The sequence below is a fragment of the Rhipicephalus microplus genome, chromosome 3 (assembly GCF_043290135.1).
Source record: "Rhipicephalus microplus isolate Deutch F79 chromosome 3, USDA_Rmic, whole genome shotgun sequence".
Taxonomy (NCBI): Eukaryota; Metazoa; Arthropoda; class Arachnida; order Ixodida; family Ixodidae; genus Rhipicephalus; species Rhipicephalus microplus.
The window spans coordinates 171,986,016-172,005,701 of NC_134702.1; the positions used below are offsets into that span (position 1 = coordinate 171,986,016).

The 19,686-nt window shown below is 45.0% G+C and overlaps 1 protein-coding gene across 4 annotated transcripts in view; it reads left to right on the forward strand.

Moving 5' to 3' along the window:
* LOC119167541 (uncharacterized) overlaps nucleotides 1-19,686 on the forward strand; it is a 195,065-nt gene that overhangs the window by 27,777 nt on the left and 147,602 nt on the right. For all 4 annotated transcript variants that reach the window (XM_075887689.1, XM_075887691.1, XM_075887690.1 and 1 more), the window contains one exon: nucleotides 16,652-16,874. In XM_075887689.1, the coding sequence (XP_075743804.1) occupies nucleotides 16,652-16,874 (223 nt within the window). The remainder of the gene's footprint in view (nucleotides 1-16,651; nucleotides 16,875-19,686) is intronic.

Sequence of the window (19,686 nt, forward strand, 5' to 3'; positions counted from 1 at the left end):
AAAGGCTCCCAAGTACTTGCTTGTACCTGTGTGGTATGGCCAAAGTTTAACGGAATCGCCAACTTTCACTTAAGGGTACTTGGCGCCTCTACGTTTATCGACATAGGGTTTTATCTGATGCTCTTTACTCTCAATACTGTTGCGATTTCGCTATCTGAGGAATGAATTGTCTCTGATTACGCTTTGTAGTGAGATTGATTCGCATTGACACTCCGCGGCAGAGTTGATTTTCAGAACTCCGTGTTACTCAATTCTAATTTTGTGCGAGGTTCTCTACCACGTAAAAGCACTGCAGGTGGAACTCCTGTTTTCGCATGCAGTAAAAACCTATACAATGCTAGATACTCAAAAATGCTCTGTTTCACTAGTTTTCCCTCCAGCTATGCGACCTGTATTGCTTCCTTTAGTATCATAATAAACCATTCGATTAAGCCATTAGATTGCAGATAATTATTTTACGACTTACAATGCTGAGTGACTCTTTCATTTGGAAATTCCTGGAACAGTTTAGATATGAACTGAGGACCATTGTCGATAACAATTATTGGAAATTTTTCTCTGCTGTAGAGAGATTCAAAAAATTCATGACCTCATGCGAAGTTGTGGATGAAATAAAACATACTTCCAGTCATTGAGAATAATAATCCATAACAGTTATTGCATAAGTTGGGCTTGGTGTGACGTTTAGGGATCCGACTACAGTGGGACAGTGCTGTTTTCTTTCTCACTGCTGCGTTATCTCGGCTGTTACAATGTTTTTCATCGGTCCAGGTGTAGCTCATATAGAATCTCAAGTATTGTGAACCCTGCTGTGACGTCTCAACTGTGAGTCCGTTCCTGCATGATGCATCGCAACCTATCCTGTCGAACCGTCCCGGGCACCGCCATTTTGGTTTGATTTTTGACAGTCCTGGCTTGGCTACCGAACAGGCTGCAAAAAGTCGCAGGCGAGTTCGAGAGGCCGCCCCTAGATTGCCGTTTGTGAAAATTGCTATCACCATCATCACTGCGCTAACAAGAGAATTTTCACTACGGAACACCGGGAGTGCGTCACACTCAACCACCCCAGCACTTCTGCGGCTCATCTTCAATCATTGTTGTGTGGGCTAAGCCTGTTGAATACCATTGAACTTGCCAATGCATTATCTTTCTCAAGTCTTAATGGTGTAGTTTAAATAAAAAGCACTTTCCCTTGAGGAAAAGTTGGGTGTTCTCAAATTTAATCGATAAGCAGCCATTGCAAAGAACAATCGCAGCATATCCACAGAGTGAGTGATGATGAGTGGGGTGAGGCGTCTGTCTGCCATGAAGCCAGTAACTGCAATGATGATGATGAGCACAGGCCGCACGACTCTGAAGAGTTTGCAGAGGAGTCAGCTCATCTCAGATTTTGGGAAGCCATCACGGCCCTGGGCTACCTTCGCAGGTATGTTGCACACCAAAGCGACGCTGTAAGCAATGCGGCCTTCCGGGTTATTGAGAAACGCATGGTGTTTATCAGCGAGAGAAAGAATCGGTGGTGAACTATCCTCGAATATTTTGAGTCTTAGCCTCACCATGTTGAAGCAAATTGTTTGTAGTGAAAGCGCCTGTGCTTTCATTTATTTTCGGAGCTTTCCTCACTCTTGCATTTTCTCAGCTGTTATGTTTTTCCTTCCCGGTCCGCTGAAAAACGTATGAACTTGGTTTCACTGTATATGCATGGCTATTTTTCTGAGAGCTGATCTGGTCAAGGAACAGGTTGGTAAGGCGCAAAGACCAGTTTGACCAACTTATCTGCTGATTGCCATATCAGACAATTGTTTACGTTCCTAGACACTCCTATCTAGGTGAGGCCACAAGAATTTGACTCTCAGTGAGGAGTCCCTTTGTGCAAATATATGCGAGAATGCAATTCATGCGCCTACAGAAAGAAATGTGAGTGAAGCACTTCAGGAAGTACTGTGCGGTTTGCACGCCTCAAAAGACCATCCACCAGCGACAATTCATCCTGAATCTGAAAAAATGAAATCAGGTTAGCGGATAACGTCCTCTTAAATAAGCAGCTTTTACAAAGTAGGCTTAACCTTAGCCAACGTAGGGTCATTGGCTGTTGCAGCCTGTAGAGTAGCCTTGTCTACTACCGAAGTTACTTGTGAAACGATTTTTTCTTTCTCCGCAGTACTGGCGGTATGTTCATTTATGGGCAGTCTTGGCAAAGCATCTTCAAAATTATTTTGTGCGCCTCTGTAATACTCAATTTGAAAGTTAGAAAGAAGGGTAACCTTAAAGGGCCACTCCCCAGGTTTGGCAATTTTGAGCTGCCAAGTGCAATGCGTGGACAACGCGTTCATGATCACGTCTGCCAAAATTTGCAAACCTACGTGTCTCGGAAACGGGTCATATTTCAAGATAAAAGCTGCTCCCCCTCCCCTCTGCCCACGCACGCGTAGAAAATGAGGGCATGACATGGTTGTAGGAATGGCCCTACGTACACGGCAATGCAGTGACGTTGGTCCTCTAAGTAGACGATTCCGCGCTGACGCTGTCAACAGTATACCACGTGACATGGAAAAAATTATTTAGCACAACATGCATAGTTGATGTATTTGTTGCTTTAAGAGATGAATAAAACTTGAAATAAATAATGAGACGCAATAAAAAATTGTACGCGTTTTTCTTACATTTTTTTCCGTGAACTGCTACGAGATGCGAGGCTAATGTGCCGGCGTTTCCCATGCGTTCGGGTACCCGCGGTCAACGCATTGAGCAGACGACCCCCAAGGAACGCTCCTACGCATTCGTGCATTCATTGTGCTCATCTACTCTACCACGTCTAAGCCAGCGTTTCCAAACAATCCTGCAGAAAGAGGCAGAAGACCACAAAATAACGCTGGTCATCAAAGCAATGCCGCTCACGTGCACGGGGGCTGGGCTTGTTCGGGCACATCATGCGCACGTCACTTCTTGGTTAGGATGCCAGAGAGGGTTGGGAAGAGATTTGGCTTGCGAAGGCTACGCAGAGGAGTGGCAAGGGTTTCAAGCTCGCCTCCTCTCTCACTCGTTTCGCGCCGCTTCAAAAAACCTGTTTTCTCCACTCGTAATGAACCGATTCGAAAACTTTTTGTGGCAGAACGTTTGTCATCGGACACCCAACAACTTCCACTGTCTAAAATTCGGTATGGGGCCTGGTGAGTGGCCCTTTAAGAAGCACTGACATCAAATTTACATGTCAATATTTTTTCGTGAATAAGTTGCGGTCAACCCCTTAGTATTGATTCTCGACCTATAATGCAACTGAGGGACGAATAACTATCACTTGTGTTCATATATATCACTGGTATTTAGCACGATTCAAAAGGACCGGCAATCTCGCCATTTGTTGCAATCTCACCAATCTCGCTGGCAGTGCTACCAGTGGGGCCACGTCACGATCACCTCGCCACAGCTGACCATTTCTTCGCAGAAAATAGTGACATCAAGCCATGCTGCTCCCTGAACATTTCTCTGCTAAGCACACGCATTCAGTCATGCCTTGTCACCTGCATTGCCGTCTGCCCCGCCACGGTGGTCTAGTGGCTAAGGCTGCTGATCCGCAGGTCACGGAATCAAATCCTGGCTGTGGCGGCTGCATTTCCGATGGAGGCGGAAATGCTGTAGGCCTGTGTGCTCAGATTCGGGTGCACGTTAAAGAACCCCAGGTGGTCGAAATTTTTGGAGCCCTCCACTACAGCGTCTCTCATAATCATATGGTAGTTTTGGAACGTTGAACCCCACATATCAATGATCAACCTGCATTGCCGTCATCGTCGAACAAAATGTTGACTAGGGTCCAATGCGACAGTGTGCAGCTTGGAATCGCCGCAATTTGCAATGTCGCGAATAATTTTTCCTTTGATCAATATTTTGCAGAACAGCGATTCCAAAATGGACGGCATTCCAAGCAGCGATGAGTAGCTGCCCGAGCATACATGCTTCGGCCACTCGCGCTTGTGCGTCTAAGCTATGTTGGTGTGTTTGTTGGGCAAAGCATTATTGTAGACGAAAAAGGTTCTATAGAATAATGGTATGGGGCAATCTAACCAGCGGAGAAACTGAATACATTCCCTGCTCCCAAGTTCTTTTTTGCGCCTTCAGATAGCCCCATCTATCCAGCCTCTCACGCTGGGGACGGCAGAAAACCGGTATTATGCGGACCCAGAGTCTACAGATGAACTAAAATTCACTGTTAACAATACCTACTTGTTATTTGTTAGCAATGATGGCTTGTGGTTGTGTTGGCATGTAACATACACGTAATAAAAAGACACCATCATTGTGCTTTTTCGGAGCTTCGAACCAGACTTCTGCCACTTACAATGGTTCCCCAATGCCCTGACTGATGAGCACACGTTGAATCGTGCTCTTTTATTTCGTCGATTTTTTATGGGCAGTTTGCATCTTGGTAATTTCACGAAAACACTCAAAGTGATGCGACGAAGATCAGACATGACGAGTGAGTGTGCTTCCAGGCTTTGGCGCCAGTCAGCACCAGAATAAGAACCGTAAAATCGTAGACATCGTTGCTAGAAGTGCGTCATCATTCAGGACGGTATGCATGGAATGTATCATGCCGATGACGTAGCACTAGTGTCGATGTCGCAGGGGCACTCCGTTTTCCATTAAGCTCTTGCACACTGTTTGTCGTGAAAATAAAATAACTTTCACAGGAGAGACGTGATTCAAATTTGGCCGAGAGGACCTGCACATACCGAGCAATAGAACGAAAAGCACATCCCAATTTTGAAATTTGTTGTCAGTCCTCCTTTGTAAAGGTTTGTTTTCTTTGTTAGAAACAATATTACTAAAAACTGACCAACAAAAATTGCCAAGGAAAGTACAGGAGATATTATTAGAAGTGATTGTAATGTAAATGTGAAGAAAGAAACGTGGACGAAAAGACAATTTGCCGTGGACGGGATCCGAATCTGCGACCTGCGAATAACGCGTTCGATGCTCTACCAACTGACTACTGCCGCGGCTATCCCCCCGTCCAATATATTGGCTATGTATCTGCATTAAATGTGGAATTGTCAGTCAGTGCCATCATGAGATTTCTGGATATCAGTGATATCTTGCGATATACGATTCTTAACCTTAGTTGACTCGCTAAGCATTTGAGTCACTGCAGACAAGTCAGCTCCTGCAGAAGCAGAATCACCCATCTCATCAGCAAAGGACGAACTACGTAAACGAGTTGTAATCTCGCTTAACTTTGGAGGCGCTGCATTCAATTCTACATCACCGCACAATATAAGCTTGCTATGGCAGACAATAACGTCAAAGCAAAAAGACGGAATATCAGAGGTACATGGCAAACTGTATAGGCGAGACAGCAGCAGCAGGAAAACAGTTCAGCATTCCCCTAGCACTGCTGTGAATTCGCCCCCTGAGGGAAAGCAGGCGTCGACAGAGTCCTTATATCCCCGCAGGGGGTCCGCAAAAGCAGGCGTTTCGTGTGTGGCAACACCACGGACCTGAGCCAACGGGCAAGGGGAGGGTTGATTTCTTCCCACGTTTCGCCGTGCGTGGCTTAGCCATATTCAAGGAAAAGGGAATCCGGGGGGTTGAGCCGATGCTGCGTGATTTGACCTTTAAGGCAACACACCTCTTTGGCCACGGCTTCACGTAGACGACACCCCTGGGCTGACCCATCCAGTTCCAATCGGCAGTCACCTTCTCCTGTCTCTCTCTCCCCTGATCATCATCTTTTTCTCTTTTTCAATCTTTCCTGTCATCTTCTCTCTTCCGCTTACTTCCTTTTTTCCTGGCAGCAAGGTTTAACCCTCTGCAGTTACCCAACCTTGGGTAGTTATATTCGGTTATAGTGGCGATGCATGGCTGGCGTCTCCAAGTGTTTGCTATTCAACCTTGCAGCGTCCCTTTGTTGGGCTCGGTGGTGGGTGGCCACCATGGCCACGAATTATTACATTTTCCGTATGGCACACTTTTTTCTCACACTCCCTGCTTACCACCCGAAAAGGTGGCGCACCGAAGAAAGCTTCACACTCTTGAAAATAGAGCAGTCGTTCCCAAAGTACAATGTTGTGCACAGCCAAAAAGAAAACAAAACAGTTCGATCAATCTCACCTTTCTTCGTTTCGAAAGCGCTCACAGAAGCCATTGGCCCTGGCTACAATGTAACCAAGTTAGGAAGCGGTGACCTCCTCTTGGAGGTATGCAACAAGCTACAATATGCATAGCACCTACCTAAACTTGTAGCATTTGGAGACATCCCAGTCTCAGTAGGCCCACATAGGTCCATGAATACAGTGCACAGTGAGGTGTCTCATGATGACCTCCTCTAACTATCTGAAAGTGAATTTTAGAAAGCTGGCAAGACCAGAATGTTGTGAAGGTTCAAAGAATAGTTATACGACGAGACAAAAAAGAAACCCCAACAAAACGCATAATCATCACTTTCTGTACCAGCGACTTAACTGATTCAATTGAAACCGGCTACTGCAAGCTTTGAGTCAGGCCCAACATACCAAATCCTCGCATGTGTTTCAAATGTCAGCGCATTTGACATGGATCGCAAAGCTGCAGAGGGCATGCAACTTGTGCAAATTGTAGCTTCAACGAACACATATCAGAAAAATGTACTGCAGCAGCCCACTGTGCGAATTGCGAAGGAGATCATGCTGCCTACTCGCGATCATGCCCATCTTAGAAAAAAGAAGAACAAATGCTCGAGCTTAAAGTTAAATTTAATTTATCCGTTCAAAAGGCATGCAAACGGTTAGCACTCCATCAGTCCATTCCCTTCTTTGCCAATGTGACGCGCCGAAGCGCCGCGCCACACATTTCCGCGGCCACAAGTGTCACACAGTGCATGAACACGGTCGCGCCATTAGCGCCCCCGGTTAAAGCAGCCTTTACTGCTCCGCCACCTGACAAACAGGGCTAGCAGACTTCCGTGTCTGCCGGACCCCGGACCACTGCAAGCGGAGTTAGGCCCGAAACCACTGCGAATGTGCCTGCTGGGTAGGCACCATCTGCCACCTCATGATGCAAGTCCCACTCCCCCGGCCCCTCAGGCGCCAAAGGATAGGCGCAAACCTTTGGAGCATGCCAAAAAAGAAAAACCCTGAATTACAGGGCCCCCAAGAGACCCTGTAACCTAAAGCAAGACTTTTGTGCATACAGCACCACACAACAATAAAATGACACAAATACTACAGTGGAACGTCGGAGCACTGCTGAGAAATCTCGACGATATCCAAGAAATTCTACACAAACATACACCAAAAGTGCTGTGTGTGCAAGAAACACACTTAAAATCCAAGCACACAAACTACCTTCGCAGTTACACTATTTTTCGAAAGGATCGGGATGATGCCGTCACATCATCTGGCGGTGTTGCCATCGTAGTTGATCAAGAAATAGCTTGTGCACATTTACCGCTTCAAACATCCCTTGAGGTGGTTGCCGTCCGGGCTGTCCTCTTCAACAAACTGGTCATAATTTGCTCCATTTACATACATCCGAATCATCAACTCAATAAACAGGAATTCTAGGCATTCATAGATCAACTTCCAGAATCCTATGTTGTCCTCGGAGACTTTAATGCACACAATAGCCTCTGGGGCGACTCTCACTGCGATGCACGAGGTCGCCTGATTGATCCGTTCCTTTTTTTTTTCTTTCGGTGCATGCCTCCTGAATCACAAAAAGCCAGCGTATTAAAATATTAACAATACCTACTCGTCAATAGACCTCAACATAACATCTCCATCACTCCTACCTCTATTGAAATGGGAAGCCATCAATAATCCATACAGTAGTGACCATTTCCCTATAGTTCTCAGCGCATCAATGTCAAGTATATGTCATCCACAGGTTCCCAAACGGTTCACTGATAAAGTTGACTGGAAACAGTTTCAAAAAATGGCTCCCCTAACTTGGGCTGACATGGGTGTGCTAAGCATAGAAGCTGCTGTGAACCACCTGACAGCTTTTTTGATTGATGCTGCAACGAAATGGATACCACAAACATGTGGACCGTCAGGCAAACCACGAGTACCATGGTGGAATAATGAGTGCCGTAATGTGCGCAAAAAACAAAATAGGGCATGGAAATTGCTTAGACTCGCCTACAGCCAAAAATCTTATAAGCTTTAAGAACATCAAGTCACAAGGAAGGAGGACATGCCCACAGACGAGAAGAGAAAGTTGGCATAAATACTTATCAGGCAATAATTCATACACAGATCAGGCGAGAGTCTGGAACACAGTTGGTAAGGTGGCAGGACGAGAAGCATATTCACTTCCTCTAGTAAACACTCAAGGGGGGAGTTTGGAAGACCAGGCTAACACTCTCGGGGCACACTTCAAACAGTTCTCCAGCTCATCACACTATAGTGAAGTGTTCCAACGATACAAAACCAAAATAGAAAAACAGAGATTAGAGCGCAAACTCACAACACATGAGGCATACAATGAACCTTTCTTTCTTTCTAAACTACAAGCCTCACTTACCTGCTGCAATAAATCTACCCCAGGCCCGGACCATGTGGCATATAAAATGCTGAAACATCTTCCCACTGAAACCCAGAAAAGTTCTCCTCTCCCTGTATAATGCGATATGGTTTTCCGGCGAGCTACCTTCAGCCTGGAAGGATGCTATAATTATCCCAATTCTAAAACAAGGCAAGGACCCATCCTCAGTTTCCAGCTACAGGCCAATAGTCTTGAGTGGCTGTCTTTGCAAGGTCTTTGAGAAAATGATAAACAGGCGCCTAGATGCACTTCCTTGAAGCTAATGGCCTACTTGACTCATACCAGTGTGAGTTTAGAGAGGCTCGGTCCATTACTGACCACCTTATCCGTATCGAGGCACACATTCGCGACGCTTTTGTTCATAAGCAATTTTTTCTTTTGGTGTCCCTCAATATGAAAAAGGCATATGGCACTACATGGTGCTTTGGCATATTTCGAGACCTGTCACATGTAGGTGTGTCGGGTAGAATGCTGACAATCATCGAAAGTTACCTGTCCAACCAGACATTCCGTGTCTGAGCTGGCACTGTCTTATCTCAAATATTTGTCCAAGAAACAGGAGTGCCAAAAGGTGTATTGAGCTGCACATTTTTCGTAGTTTAAAGGAATTACTTACACCTGTCTCTCCCACGTAATATTTTTTACTGCATGTATGTCGATAATTTACAGATTGGTCTGAAGTCGTGCAACATCTCAATGTGCCAGCGTCAGGTTCAACTAGGGTCGAACAATTTATCTCAATGGACAGATGAGAATGGTTTTATACTCAATGCGCAAAAGAGCACTTGCGTCTCTTTCTGCCGAAAGAGGGGCCTCCAGCCTGACCCCGACATTGAACTGCATGGTCAACCTTTGTCGGTGAAGATCAAGCACAAGTTTCTTGGACTAATATTAGACGCAAGACTAACCTGCATCCCACACATCAAGTATTTAAAAGACAGGTGCTTAAAAACGATGAATAGTTTGAAAGTGTCACGCAATACATGGGATAGTGACAGGAAATGTCTGATGAATTTATATGAAAGCCTCGTATGTGCACGTCTTGATTACGGCGCTATAATCTATCAGTCTGCGACACCATCAGCCTTGAAGATTTTCTACCCTGTCCTCCATCTAGGCATTCGCCTCTCTACGGGTGCTTTTCGAATTAGCCTTGTAGAGAGCCTGTATGTGGATTCCAATGAATGGTCACTCCACCTACAAAGATGTTACCTGTCTTTTTTGTACTTTCGGAATTGGAAGACAGGCAAGCAACACCCCTCTCATTTCACAATTGATGATTTATCTTGTTGTGGCTTATTCGAGAACCTTCCTTCGTTAAGGCAGCCCTACTCGCTCTGTGTAAGGGGGCTGGGATGTGTCTCTTCTCGAACACAGTTTGATGGCAGTTTGATGGCTCCTGCTGCATATCTGCTACCGGGGAAGTGGCAGCTTATAGACTGTGATGTCTCTTTTGTGGAAGTCACAAAGCACTCTCCACTTGCACCCATACTTACATACTTCCTCGAACTACAACATAAATACACACGCCCTGAGTTCTTTACTGATGCTTCAAAGTCTGACACTTCTGTGTCATATGCAGCGGTAGGCCAATCATTTTCCGAGGCCGCCGTTTCTTAGGAAAAGCTTATACAATTTTGGCAGCCGTAAAACACATCAAACAGATCAAATTACAAAAGGAGGTAATATACACAGATTCCCCCCTAAGTGTGGTAAAAGCCATGAAAACTCCTAAAAAACACAAAAACTCCATAATGGTGTCACTTTAGTCACTTTTGTGCACACTGTACACATCAAAACTGCATGCCGTTGTCTGCTATGTGCCAGGGCACCATGAGATGCAAGGGAACCTTTTTGCGGACATGTTGGCTGCTTCCGCCAACGACACCACTTTCCATGCATCAATACCAATCCCTGCACTACACTTGAAACCTTTTCTAGAACGAAAGCTTAAGGGGTATTGGCAGGGCACATAGGATAGACACACAGACAATAAACTCCATGCTATTAAGCTGCAACTAGGTAATTGGCCACCAGTATCAAAATCACGACACACAAAAGTAACACAAGGCTAAGAACAGGACATACACACTCTACACATCTATATCTTATGTCCACCGGCTATCCACCATTGTGTGAGAGATGTAGAGAACCAATTACGGTTCTCCACATTCTTGTCCAGTGCAATGAGTTGGATGCTCCAAGGAAAAAGCACTTTTTACTGCCCTACCGACAGCAGCTCCCACTACACCCTGGGATGCTCAACGGTAGGGATCTACTTTTTAAACTGCAATCACTTTTCATGTTTTTAAAAGACGTTCACAGCTTTCACTCCATATTTCGAGGTGATCCGTTGCACGACCTCTGTACCGAGGTTGTGGCTGCGGTGACTACATCTCCGCCATGGTTTTATCGTGACATTTTGCCATCCACTTTCACTGCACATATTTAAACCCAATGCCATGATTTTATGACCTCTATGTTTTACCCACGTTAGCCCGGGGAATTCGAAATCCGCTTTACAGCCACGCGTCATATCATTGTCCATATCTCTAGCCTACTGAAATGGTGCTCTTTGGCCATCAATTGGCCCTTGTGCCATAAAATACCACTCATCATCCAAGTCCTTAGATGCCTTGCCGATGATGTCAATGATCCGGGTTGTTCGACGATTGAAGCAACCAAGATGTCATCATAGATGACGGCACGCAGAACACCAGCTGGCCAGGCGATGGACAGGCCTGAACTATCTCCAGTTAATTAGATAGTGCCGTTCACGCCGCCAAGGCCCGAGCTGTGCACGTGTGGAAACTAAGTTGCTTTCCGGGCGAAGAAATTCAGATGAGTCGATAACAGTATCGGCAAGGCATGCCAAACACTGTAAAAAGTAGAAAACAGTTCAGGTATCCGCTAGTCCTGCTGTAAACTCACCCGCTCATAGTGTTCCAATTCTCAATAATACTGTTTCTAATAAAGAAATAGCACTCAAGGTTACCCTTCTTTCCTTCATTCATAGCAAGGGTCTTGTTCGGGCAGACTTGGTGCCTTCAGGCGCTATGCGAGCGATTGTTGGTCAGCTGCCGGCTGGTAATAAGATTACGTGCTACATGATGCCAAAGGGGAAAAAATTAGTGTAGTGCACTCGCCGCAATGGCAATAGGCAAAGCTGACTGATGCTACCACGTTTAATTCACATATGTACCGAATAAAGTGGATGGGAGGATAGCCGCCGTGGTGGCTCAGTTGGTAGAGCATCTAAAATGTTTTTCAAAGGTTGTAGGTTCGGACCTTGCCCACAGCAAGTTACCTTTTAATCAACTTTTCGTTCTTCACATTTACATCACAATTACTTTTAATAATATCTCCTGTACTTTTCTTGGCACTATTGCCTGTCAGTTCTCATTAATATTTGAAAGTTGGAGTATAGTATCTGAGCTGCTGATCAAGAAATGCATAAGGGTCAATAAACCGTCTCTCCAGCAGATAGCAAAGCAAATACTGCTTGGTGATCGATTCTCAGTGTAAAGCATCTACCCCACAGATAGGTGTGCCATTTTTCGCCTTACAAATAAACACGCAAGTGCTTCATGTTCCTCTGCTGAACATTTTGTTTTGTCAATATTTTGTCAAGATCTGTCACTACCAGCCCTCAAGCCGCTCGCCTTACTTTTGCTGTACGAAAAGTACAAAGACTGCACCCATGTCTACGACGACGGCTTCGTCCTGCCAAACAGGTCAAAAGCCGCGCTGGTTATTCCAACGCACGCCACAACCATCAAATTCAGACAGCTCACGCAACCACATCAACGGCAGGAGAGCTTCCAACACTTCCCGCTGCGCTGCGTTTCATTAACGACCAAAGCACGCAACGGTGGACGATCTTCTGCGACTGCGAGGCGCCAATGCAGTCACTTGTGTCAAATATACGCCGTGGTCCACACGAGCAGTTGGCATTTGAGACGGCAGAAATATTACACCATATAACTGAGAAAGGGCACCACGTTATATTTCAGTGGTTGCCAAGCCACTGTGGAATTATCGGTAATGAACGGACTGATCAAGCTGCCTGTTCAGCCCATACAAAAGACAACGACCGATCAATACCTCCCTCTAGGGCGGATGCTCCTAGGAAGCTCCGCATGCTTGCTTGCCAATGCTCCATGTCACTTTGGAATGAGCCTCTTTTTACGCAAGCAAGATTACGATCCCTTGATCCTACGTTAATCTTACGGATTCGAACAAAACTTTGACAAGGTGACGCTATTGCTTTGTGCAGACTATGGCTGGGCGTCGCGTTTACACCTATGCGTACGCGTTCCGTATAGCGATGGCCGACACCGCCGCCTGTGCACACTGCAGAGATGAAGAGACAATTCGGCACGGCCTCTGTGACAGCCTGGAATATAACCTAGGAAGACGATATCTTTCTCATACACTAAACAAGTTGGATGACCAGCCGCTGTCAGAAGAAAGTATGCTGCGCCATCATCATGACTCATCACAGAAAGCCGTGCAAGCGCTACTGGGCTTCTTGCGAACTACTGGCCTGTCAGAACACCTCTGAGTGGATCGATTGATTGTGTGCATGTGTGTCCGTGTTTTGCTCTTAATTTTTTTTAACTTTCTCTCTCTCTTTCAATCCCCTATTCCCCAACTCTAGTGTAGGGTAGCATACCAGATATCAGCACCTGGTTAACCTCCGTTCCTTCCGTTTTTCTCGTTTCTCTTTCTCTTTCAGCCAGTGAGAGGGCACATGATACAAAGGCCACTTTGTGAAGATGTGAACCGTTCTTTTGTTATAAGACCGCTCGTAACCCAACATCCGACGCATCTGCAGTGACTATGACAGGTGGCTTAAGGTTGAATATCTGCACAACAGGTTTGCAGGCCAATTGCTCTTCCAACTGATGAAAACTCTTCTGAGCTTCAGCTGTCCATTCGAATGAATGACATCATCGGAGCATTTTGCTCAGCGATTTCACTGGATCGGCATAATGATGTAAGAACTTGGCCTGGTAGCCAGGCACTCCGTGGAAGGACTAAAGGGACTTAATGTTCTCTGGTGTGGGTGCACGAACTATCGCTTTAGTTTTTGATTCAATCGTAGAGAGATCTTCAATGAAAATGGTGTGACCCAGAAATGTACTTTCCCTGCAATAATACCGTTGAAGAAAGGACGAGCTGACATCCCCATGGCGAAGCTCACCGTCGATTTCTTCTTTATTTGAACATACCCAAAACTCAGTACACTCGGTCTTCCCTTCTTCATATTTATGTCAGCGGCCCACACAAATTTCAACAAACACAATTGTGATTCAATTTCATCCCTGTTTTGTAAATGCATGGCAGCACTTCCTTCAAGTTGAGGTTATAATCCAACTCTGCACTAGCTACTTTCCTATCGAAAATGCAAGTAACCCTGATAACGCGAACGTCGTTCGTGACCGGAATGTACCAGGCGCGGTGCGATAGGGGGACACAAGGATGGAACGCAATATAGATGAGGATTATTGTTGTAGGATCAAAAGGCGCCGTTTTCACACGATCTTTTCTTAGAGTGTTCTTCGTGTCACCTTATAACGTTTCCTTCTGGTACAGATGTAAGAAAAAAACTAAAGGAAATTCAACTCAAGATTTGAACATGACGAGAGATAGCAATTGAACAACCTTAAAAAAAGTTTAGAAGATTTCAACACAAGACTAAAAATCAAAATGTAGCAGAATGCTACTTTTCCTAAAAAATTGAGGTACTAAAGTACTCAGACAAAGCATGGACAGCTGACTGTGAAAACATGAGATAAGTATTGAAGAATTGGAAACCAGGTTGAAAGCTAGCAGTCTAATATAGAGTTCAAGGTAGTCAATGAGGCTGAAAATGGAAATTTTAAAAGGGGGTGTCACCGCCAAATTTGTGGCTTGTACGTTCTTTGTTGCACACATTTATTATTGCACTCAGAACGTGATACCCACTTCAGGATTTATGTAATACTGCTAAATAATTTGATGCCACCTTATTTATTCATACATCTTTTGGTTTAAGTTTTCGGATGCAGATTTGAACAGTCACATCAATGTGTAGGAAACTTGAACACATGTGCTTACAAATCTCTGACACATGCAGTGCCGTATCGAATGCTTTTACACACACTTGCAAGCAATTCTCTTGATGCCTTAGCAACTTTCTTAGCTTCTTTGATTGAGGATATCCATATTCTTTCGTCAATTTCGGTAATCGCTCCGTTACATTGTTTAGTCTTTTACAGCGCAAGCCACGCTAGCAGTGTTTGAAAAGCTTCACAATTGCAGTAGATCATTTTGTTAAGATTACGCGCACAACGCGAACATAACAGATTACTGTTGAACCTACGTGGCCACAAGTGATAGCACTTTAACATTCAATGCACATGTCTAAATGCCGATGCGCATCAGCGTTGGTCAGTTGATCAACGGTTGAGGCTTTCTTTGTTGATACCAGTGCCGGCGTAAATTGCCGCGATCTGACTTTTCGTTTACCGGCCACAAGTTCGGCCAAATAAACAGTTTCAGTTTGGACAAGCCATCTCTCCCTTCTTCAGCGTCACGACCCCGTGACAATATCCGCAAGTACAGTATCTCTGTATACACAGAGATTCTTTCCAAAGAATCTAGTTACAAAACGGTGGTATGAAAATCTTACGACGTTCTGTGTAATCGTGTGAATATAGGTGCATATACTTGTTTTCCCTGTGCGGCCCTAATGGAAAAAAAATGTTTGAAATGGCTGCACTGTCGAAAGTATCGTTACGGAAAATTCGCACCAGCAGAAAAATAGGATTAATCAGATTTCTGCAACCAGAAATCGGTGCTGCCCTGTTCATTCAGCCACCAATTCGTCTCTCAGGAAAGTTTACATCGCGGTGTTGAGTGCTGCTGACTATGGCCAGTTTTAATCAACTATAGAGGGCATGAAGCTTTCAGAACTCTTACTTTTGGGATTGGATGACCTATTTTGCGCCATTCACAAGCCTTATACTTTGAGATTAATGACAAGCCTGCTTTTTCTTGACGCGCTCCATGGCGATCTGGTTGCAGTACGACATGCCAGACGGGAAGCGACAGTTCATGAGATAAAGGCTGGCTTCCAGAGTCTTCGTCATCAGAAAAAAAACAATGTTTAAAATTTTTTTCCACAGTCTGTATTGGTGCACTGCGCAATACCGTTCTAACATGGCGGTCGTAGAACTGTTCAAACCCCTCAAGTTTCTGCTCCTGATTGGCTTTCAGTCCATGCTACACACAATTCCAACAACTGCATGTTATTGGAAGCATGCACCGCTCTTCCGCTGCCACCTTGCATTTCATTTGTGACCGAAGAAGGGCGCCCACTACAAATCACGTACAGTTATCTTTCACCATAAGAGAGGGATGCGCTAGATCGGGACTTTACAGCATACATAAATACGAAAATATTCTTGCAAGTATTTCCTGGACTACGAAGGCCAATAAGTGATTTTCATCATTCGCTTCAATTTAAATTAAGTAGATTCAGATGAGCATTTTCCAGAATAGGATAATATTTTTATAAGATGATATTTTGTAAAACTTCATACAGAAGTATATAATTCGTTTGAGTTTTGACACCTAGTGCAAACAAAACACGGACAAGAGGACAAAATGGCGGCAGAAGTGCTGTGTCAGTGCTTTCAACGATTCAGTCCTTCCGTCGTCGTTTTATTTCGTCCGTGTTTCCTTTACTCCGAACGTCATGACCGTTTTCCAACTCGCCTAATTTGGGACTGTCTTATTGGTTTAAGGTCTTGAGCAACATTGGCAGTGCTGAATGCTGCATTGGAAATAGATAAGATTAGGGAAATATACATGTGTATAATTGGTTTCATTACATCTTTTAATAGATGTTTAAGAAGCATGTATTCCAACAATTGTGATATGTTCTTATTTTCGTGTGTACACATCAGTAAGTTGTCTTATCGTTCACTATTTCAGATTCTTGGATGGTTGCTCTCTGGAGGCACAACTATTCTACACTCATCAAAACCAAATTATTGTAGCGAAAGAGATCAAGCTTTCATTTCTTTTCTGAGAATACCATTTAGCAGTATCGATACCAACAACATATACAAATTTATTTCAGGATGACTTCACAGCAGAACCAGTACATGGAGCAGCACCAGGTGTGGTTCGTAATTTGGGACAAGCTGTGCAAACATCACCAGAGCCAGCATGTGAAACGAACAATGGTACAGAGAAATCGGTTCAAGTGCAGCTACTTATGTGCCACGAAGGATCCCAAATGGATGAAAAGAAAATCCTATCATCAACTGCTATGCAAACAGAACCATACGCTTTTTCTTCAGGTATGTATTCGCATTTGTCCTCAGATTTCTTTGAAAACTTGGTTTTGCCGCAAAGCTGCCATAGCGGCATTTCAGAATGTTACATGAAGTTATGGGTCTCACAAGTTATAGTCCTTCAGAACGCTGACATAAAGGAATACTGTTGCCACAGTGAGCAAAGCAATTTTTGTGTTGTCTGTTGCTTCAGTGCAATGTGATTGGTGAGAGCGCAGCAAGTACAGTGCAAGTAAAGGTATGAAATGCCTGTTGATCTATTTCGAGACAGCGTGCTACCACGCCTATTTATTACCTTCACAGCTGTAGTCCAAGGAAGTCACCCCCTGTGTGGCCCTTTTTGACGTGCTTTAGTGTGAGGGACACAGACAGCACATTTGATCTTTGCTTGATTGGCAAAACCGTGCCCAGTCTTGCAGGCTTTCACTAAGCTATAGAAGGTACGATGCGCTAAACGACCATGTTCACTCAGGCTTTCTGTAGAACCTGATGGTGCTCATACGTGCTGTCCACAAGGCATAGATTATGCGTGCTTGGCCAGTGCTTTGTAGGGTTGATGTGCGAGTTTTAGTTCGCTGTGGATGTCCATGCAAATTGTGGCAAGTGGTGTTGCATTGTGGGCTACGCACGATTCCCATGTAAATACCACGGCAGTCACTTAACATACCCAACCTCTTTAGGGAAACACCTTTCAAAATCTATGCCGGGTTCTCTCTTACTTGCCTATCAATGGTTGTAAGCTCGGCATGTGGAACAGCCACCGCATACACAACTAAAAGCCCCCAAATGGGATTGTCAGAACGAAATAGTATTCGCTTTAAATGCCCGATCCCATTTTTCGGCAACACTGCCTGGTACCCCTTCAAAGCGAGATAGCTCCTTAACAAATATTTACCTCAGCGCTGCCTCGCTGGAGCCCTGGGACGCCCGTCTCTCGGGGTAGAAAGACGACAACAGGCAGTCCCACCACAGCCGCTCATGCCTTCGTCGCCTGATTAGTGACGGTCGGTCAAAAAAAAAAGATAGATGGAGCTTCTGCGACACACAAGCCCTTACCTTAGCCAGCCACCGTCTACAATATAGGGAACACCACCCAAACTACACTGAATGCAACACTTCTAAGAAAATGCACACTCGCGACGCCACTCGCATAGCACAGTGAACCGTGGAACTTTTTTCAAGTTTTTTCCCCCTTTTTTGTCTTTTTTCTTTTTTTCTGTCTTCGCCGTTCTTCCCCTTTCATTTTTTTTTTTTGCTCAAAATATTATAAATATGACCGCAAACAGAATGTACCCTCATGCCTGATGAATACCAGACTCTGGCCGAAATTGTCAAAATAAACGCTTCCATTGTTACCGTTCTCATGGAGGATCTATTTGACTATTTGCAATACTACAGGCAGCATATATATATGTGTGTGTGTGTGTGTGCATGAGCGTGCGTGTGCGTGTGTGTGTGTGTGTGTGTGACGTTTATATGAATAGGAGACTTGGCCTGGCTCATACGCCATGTTTATTCTAAAGCACTTCTTCTTCCTCTGCCTCTATCAACCACCAGTACTAACGTCACTTGATTCCCCCTCCCCCCCGAAAGAAGGCATGGATTACGAACAAGAAAAAGTAAACAAGACAAGGTTGAGAAGTCACAAATGTCAAAATGCACAATTGGTTTCATGTCCCAGTGGTGTTCCGTAAACTCGCAAAACTTCAGAAAAGAGTGGAGCAGTCCAGTGAATAGGGGAGTTCTGGCGGGTGAGGTTGGCTGTGGCGTTCTGGAGAAGGTAACCGTGTCTTGCAAAACTGCACTGACTATGACATGACTTGAGCAGCTGCGAGGAACGAACAAGGTTGGAAGTCCTTGGAGCACTTGAAGGTGAATGTCGTAGGCGCCGAATCCTCGGTCATACGCACTGTATTCTGTGTCCCGGCTGAGACAGAATTAGTGCTTGCAGCCTGCATGTACAAGAACTAAAGTTCAAGTAATTATGTCTATGTTCGTGCGTTGTGCAAATTATAACGTTCAGCCTTTTTCGTAGTTTTCTGTGGCGTTGTCTCCGTTGTCGTAAACTAATAGGATGGTGTCTGAATTTTTGCGTGGTAGAACTGGTGACATCTTGTCTTGTTCGGGGTTTCCTGAGGTTTCGGAGCTGTAATCTTAGGCGCAGTCTTGATATTTCAAGCCAAATGCGTTTCTGGCACCGATCGCTTATGCAAAGTTGCCTCGTTCTTGAGTTTGTTTTAAGAGGCTTGCTTTGCATCGTCGTCCTTGTTGGTGTGTCCGTTGGAGTGTCTGTGATTCACGGACTTGCTTCTGCTGGCGTTGCTAACGTTGCTGTGTACCGTATTGCGGTAGAAGCCCTTCTTGAACATTGCGCTGGTTTTCATGACAACCTGATGGGGTCTCCAGTCGGCAGCTGGTAGTCTGTGAGCTGTTGTCATGCAGTTCAGGCAATGAAGATGATGCTCCAGAGTTGATAAAAAGTTCTTCTACACTGTTCACTACGAGAGGCTCTTGCGCATGGCAGCGTGTGACGTTCGATGCGTCTGAGCTTTCGGTGTTGCTTCAACTGTCGAGTGTGTATGCATCGGACGGTGATGCATGAGCCCGTGCGGAAGGAGCATGGCTCGACTGGGTATTTTCTCGGTGTGTCAACTCGTCTATCATGAACATGGTGTTCTTATGAGGCAAACGGTGAGCGTCAGGAGCGCTTGAAGAGCCGCATGAAGGTAAACCAGGTGGTGGACCACGTATGCGAGATGAAAAATGAAGTGCATGAGGTGGGTAAGCAACGTACTGTGCCATGTGCTGGAGCGAGGAC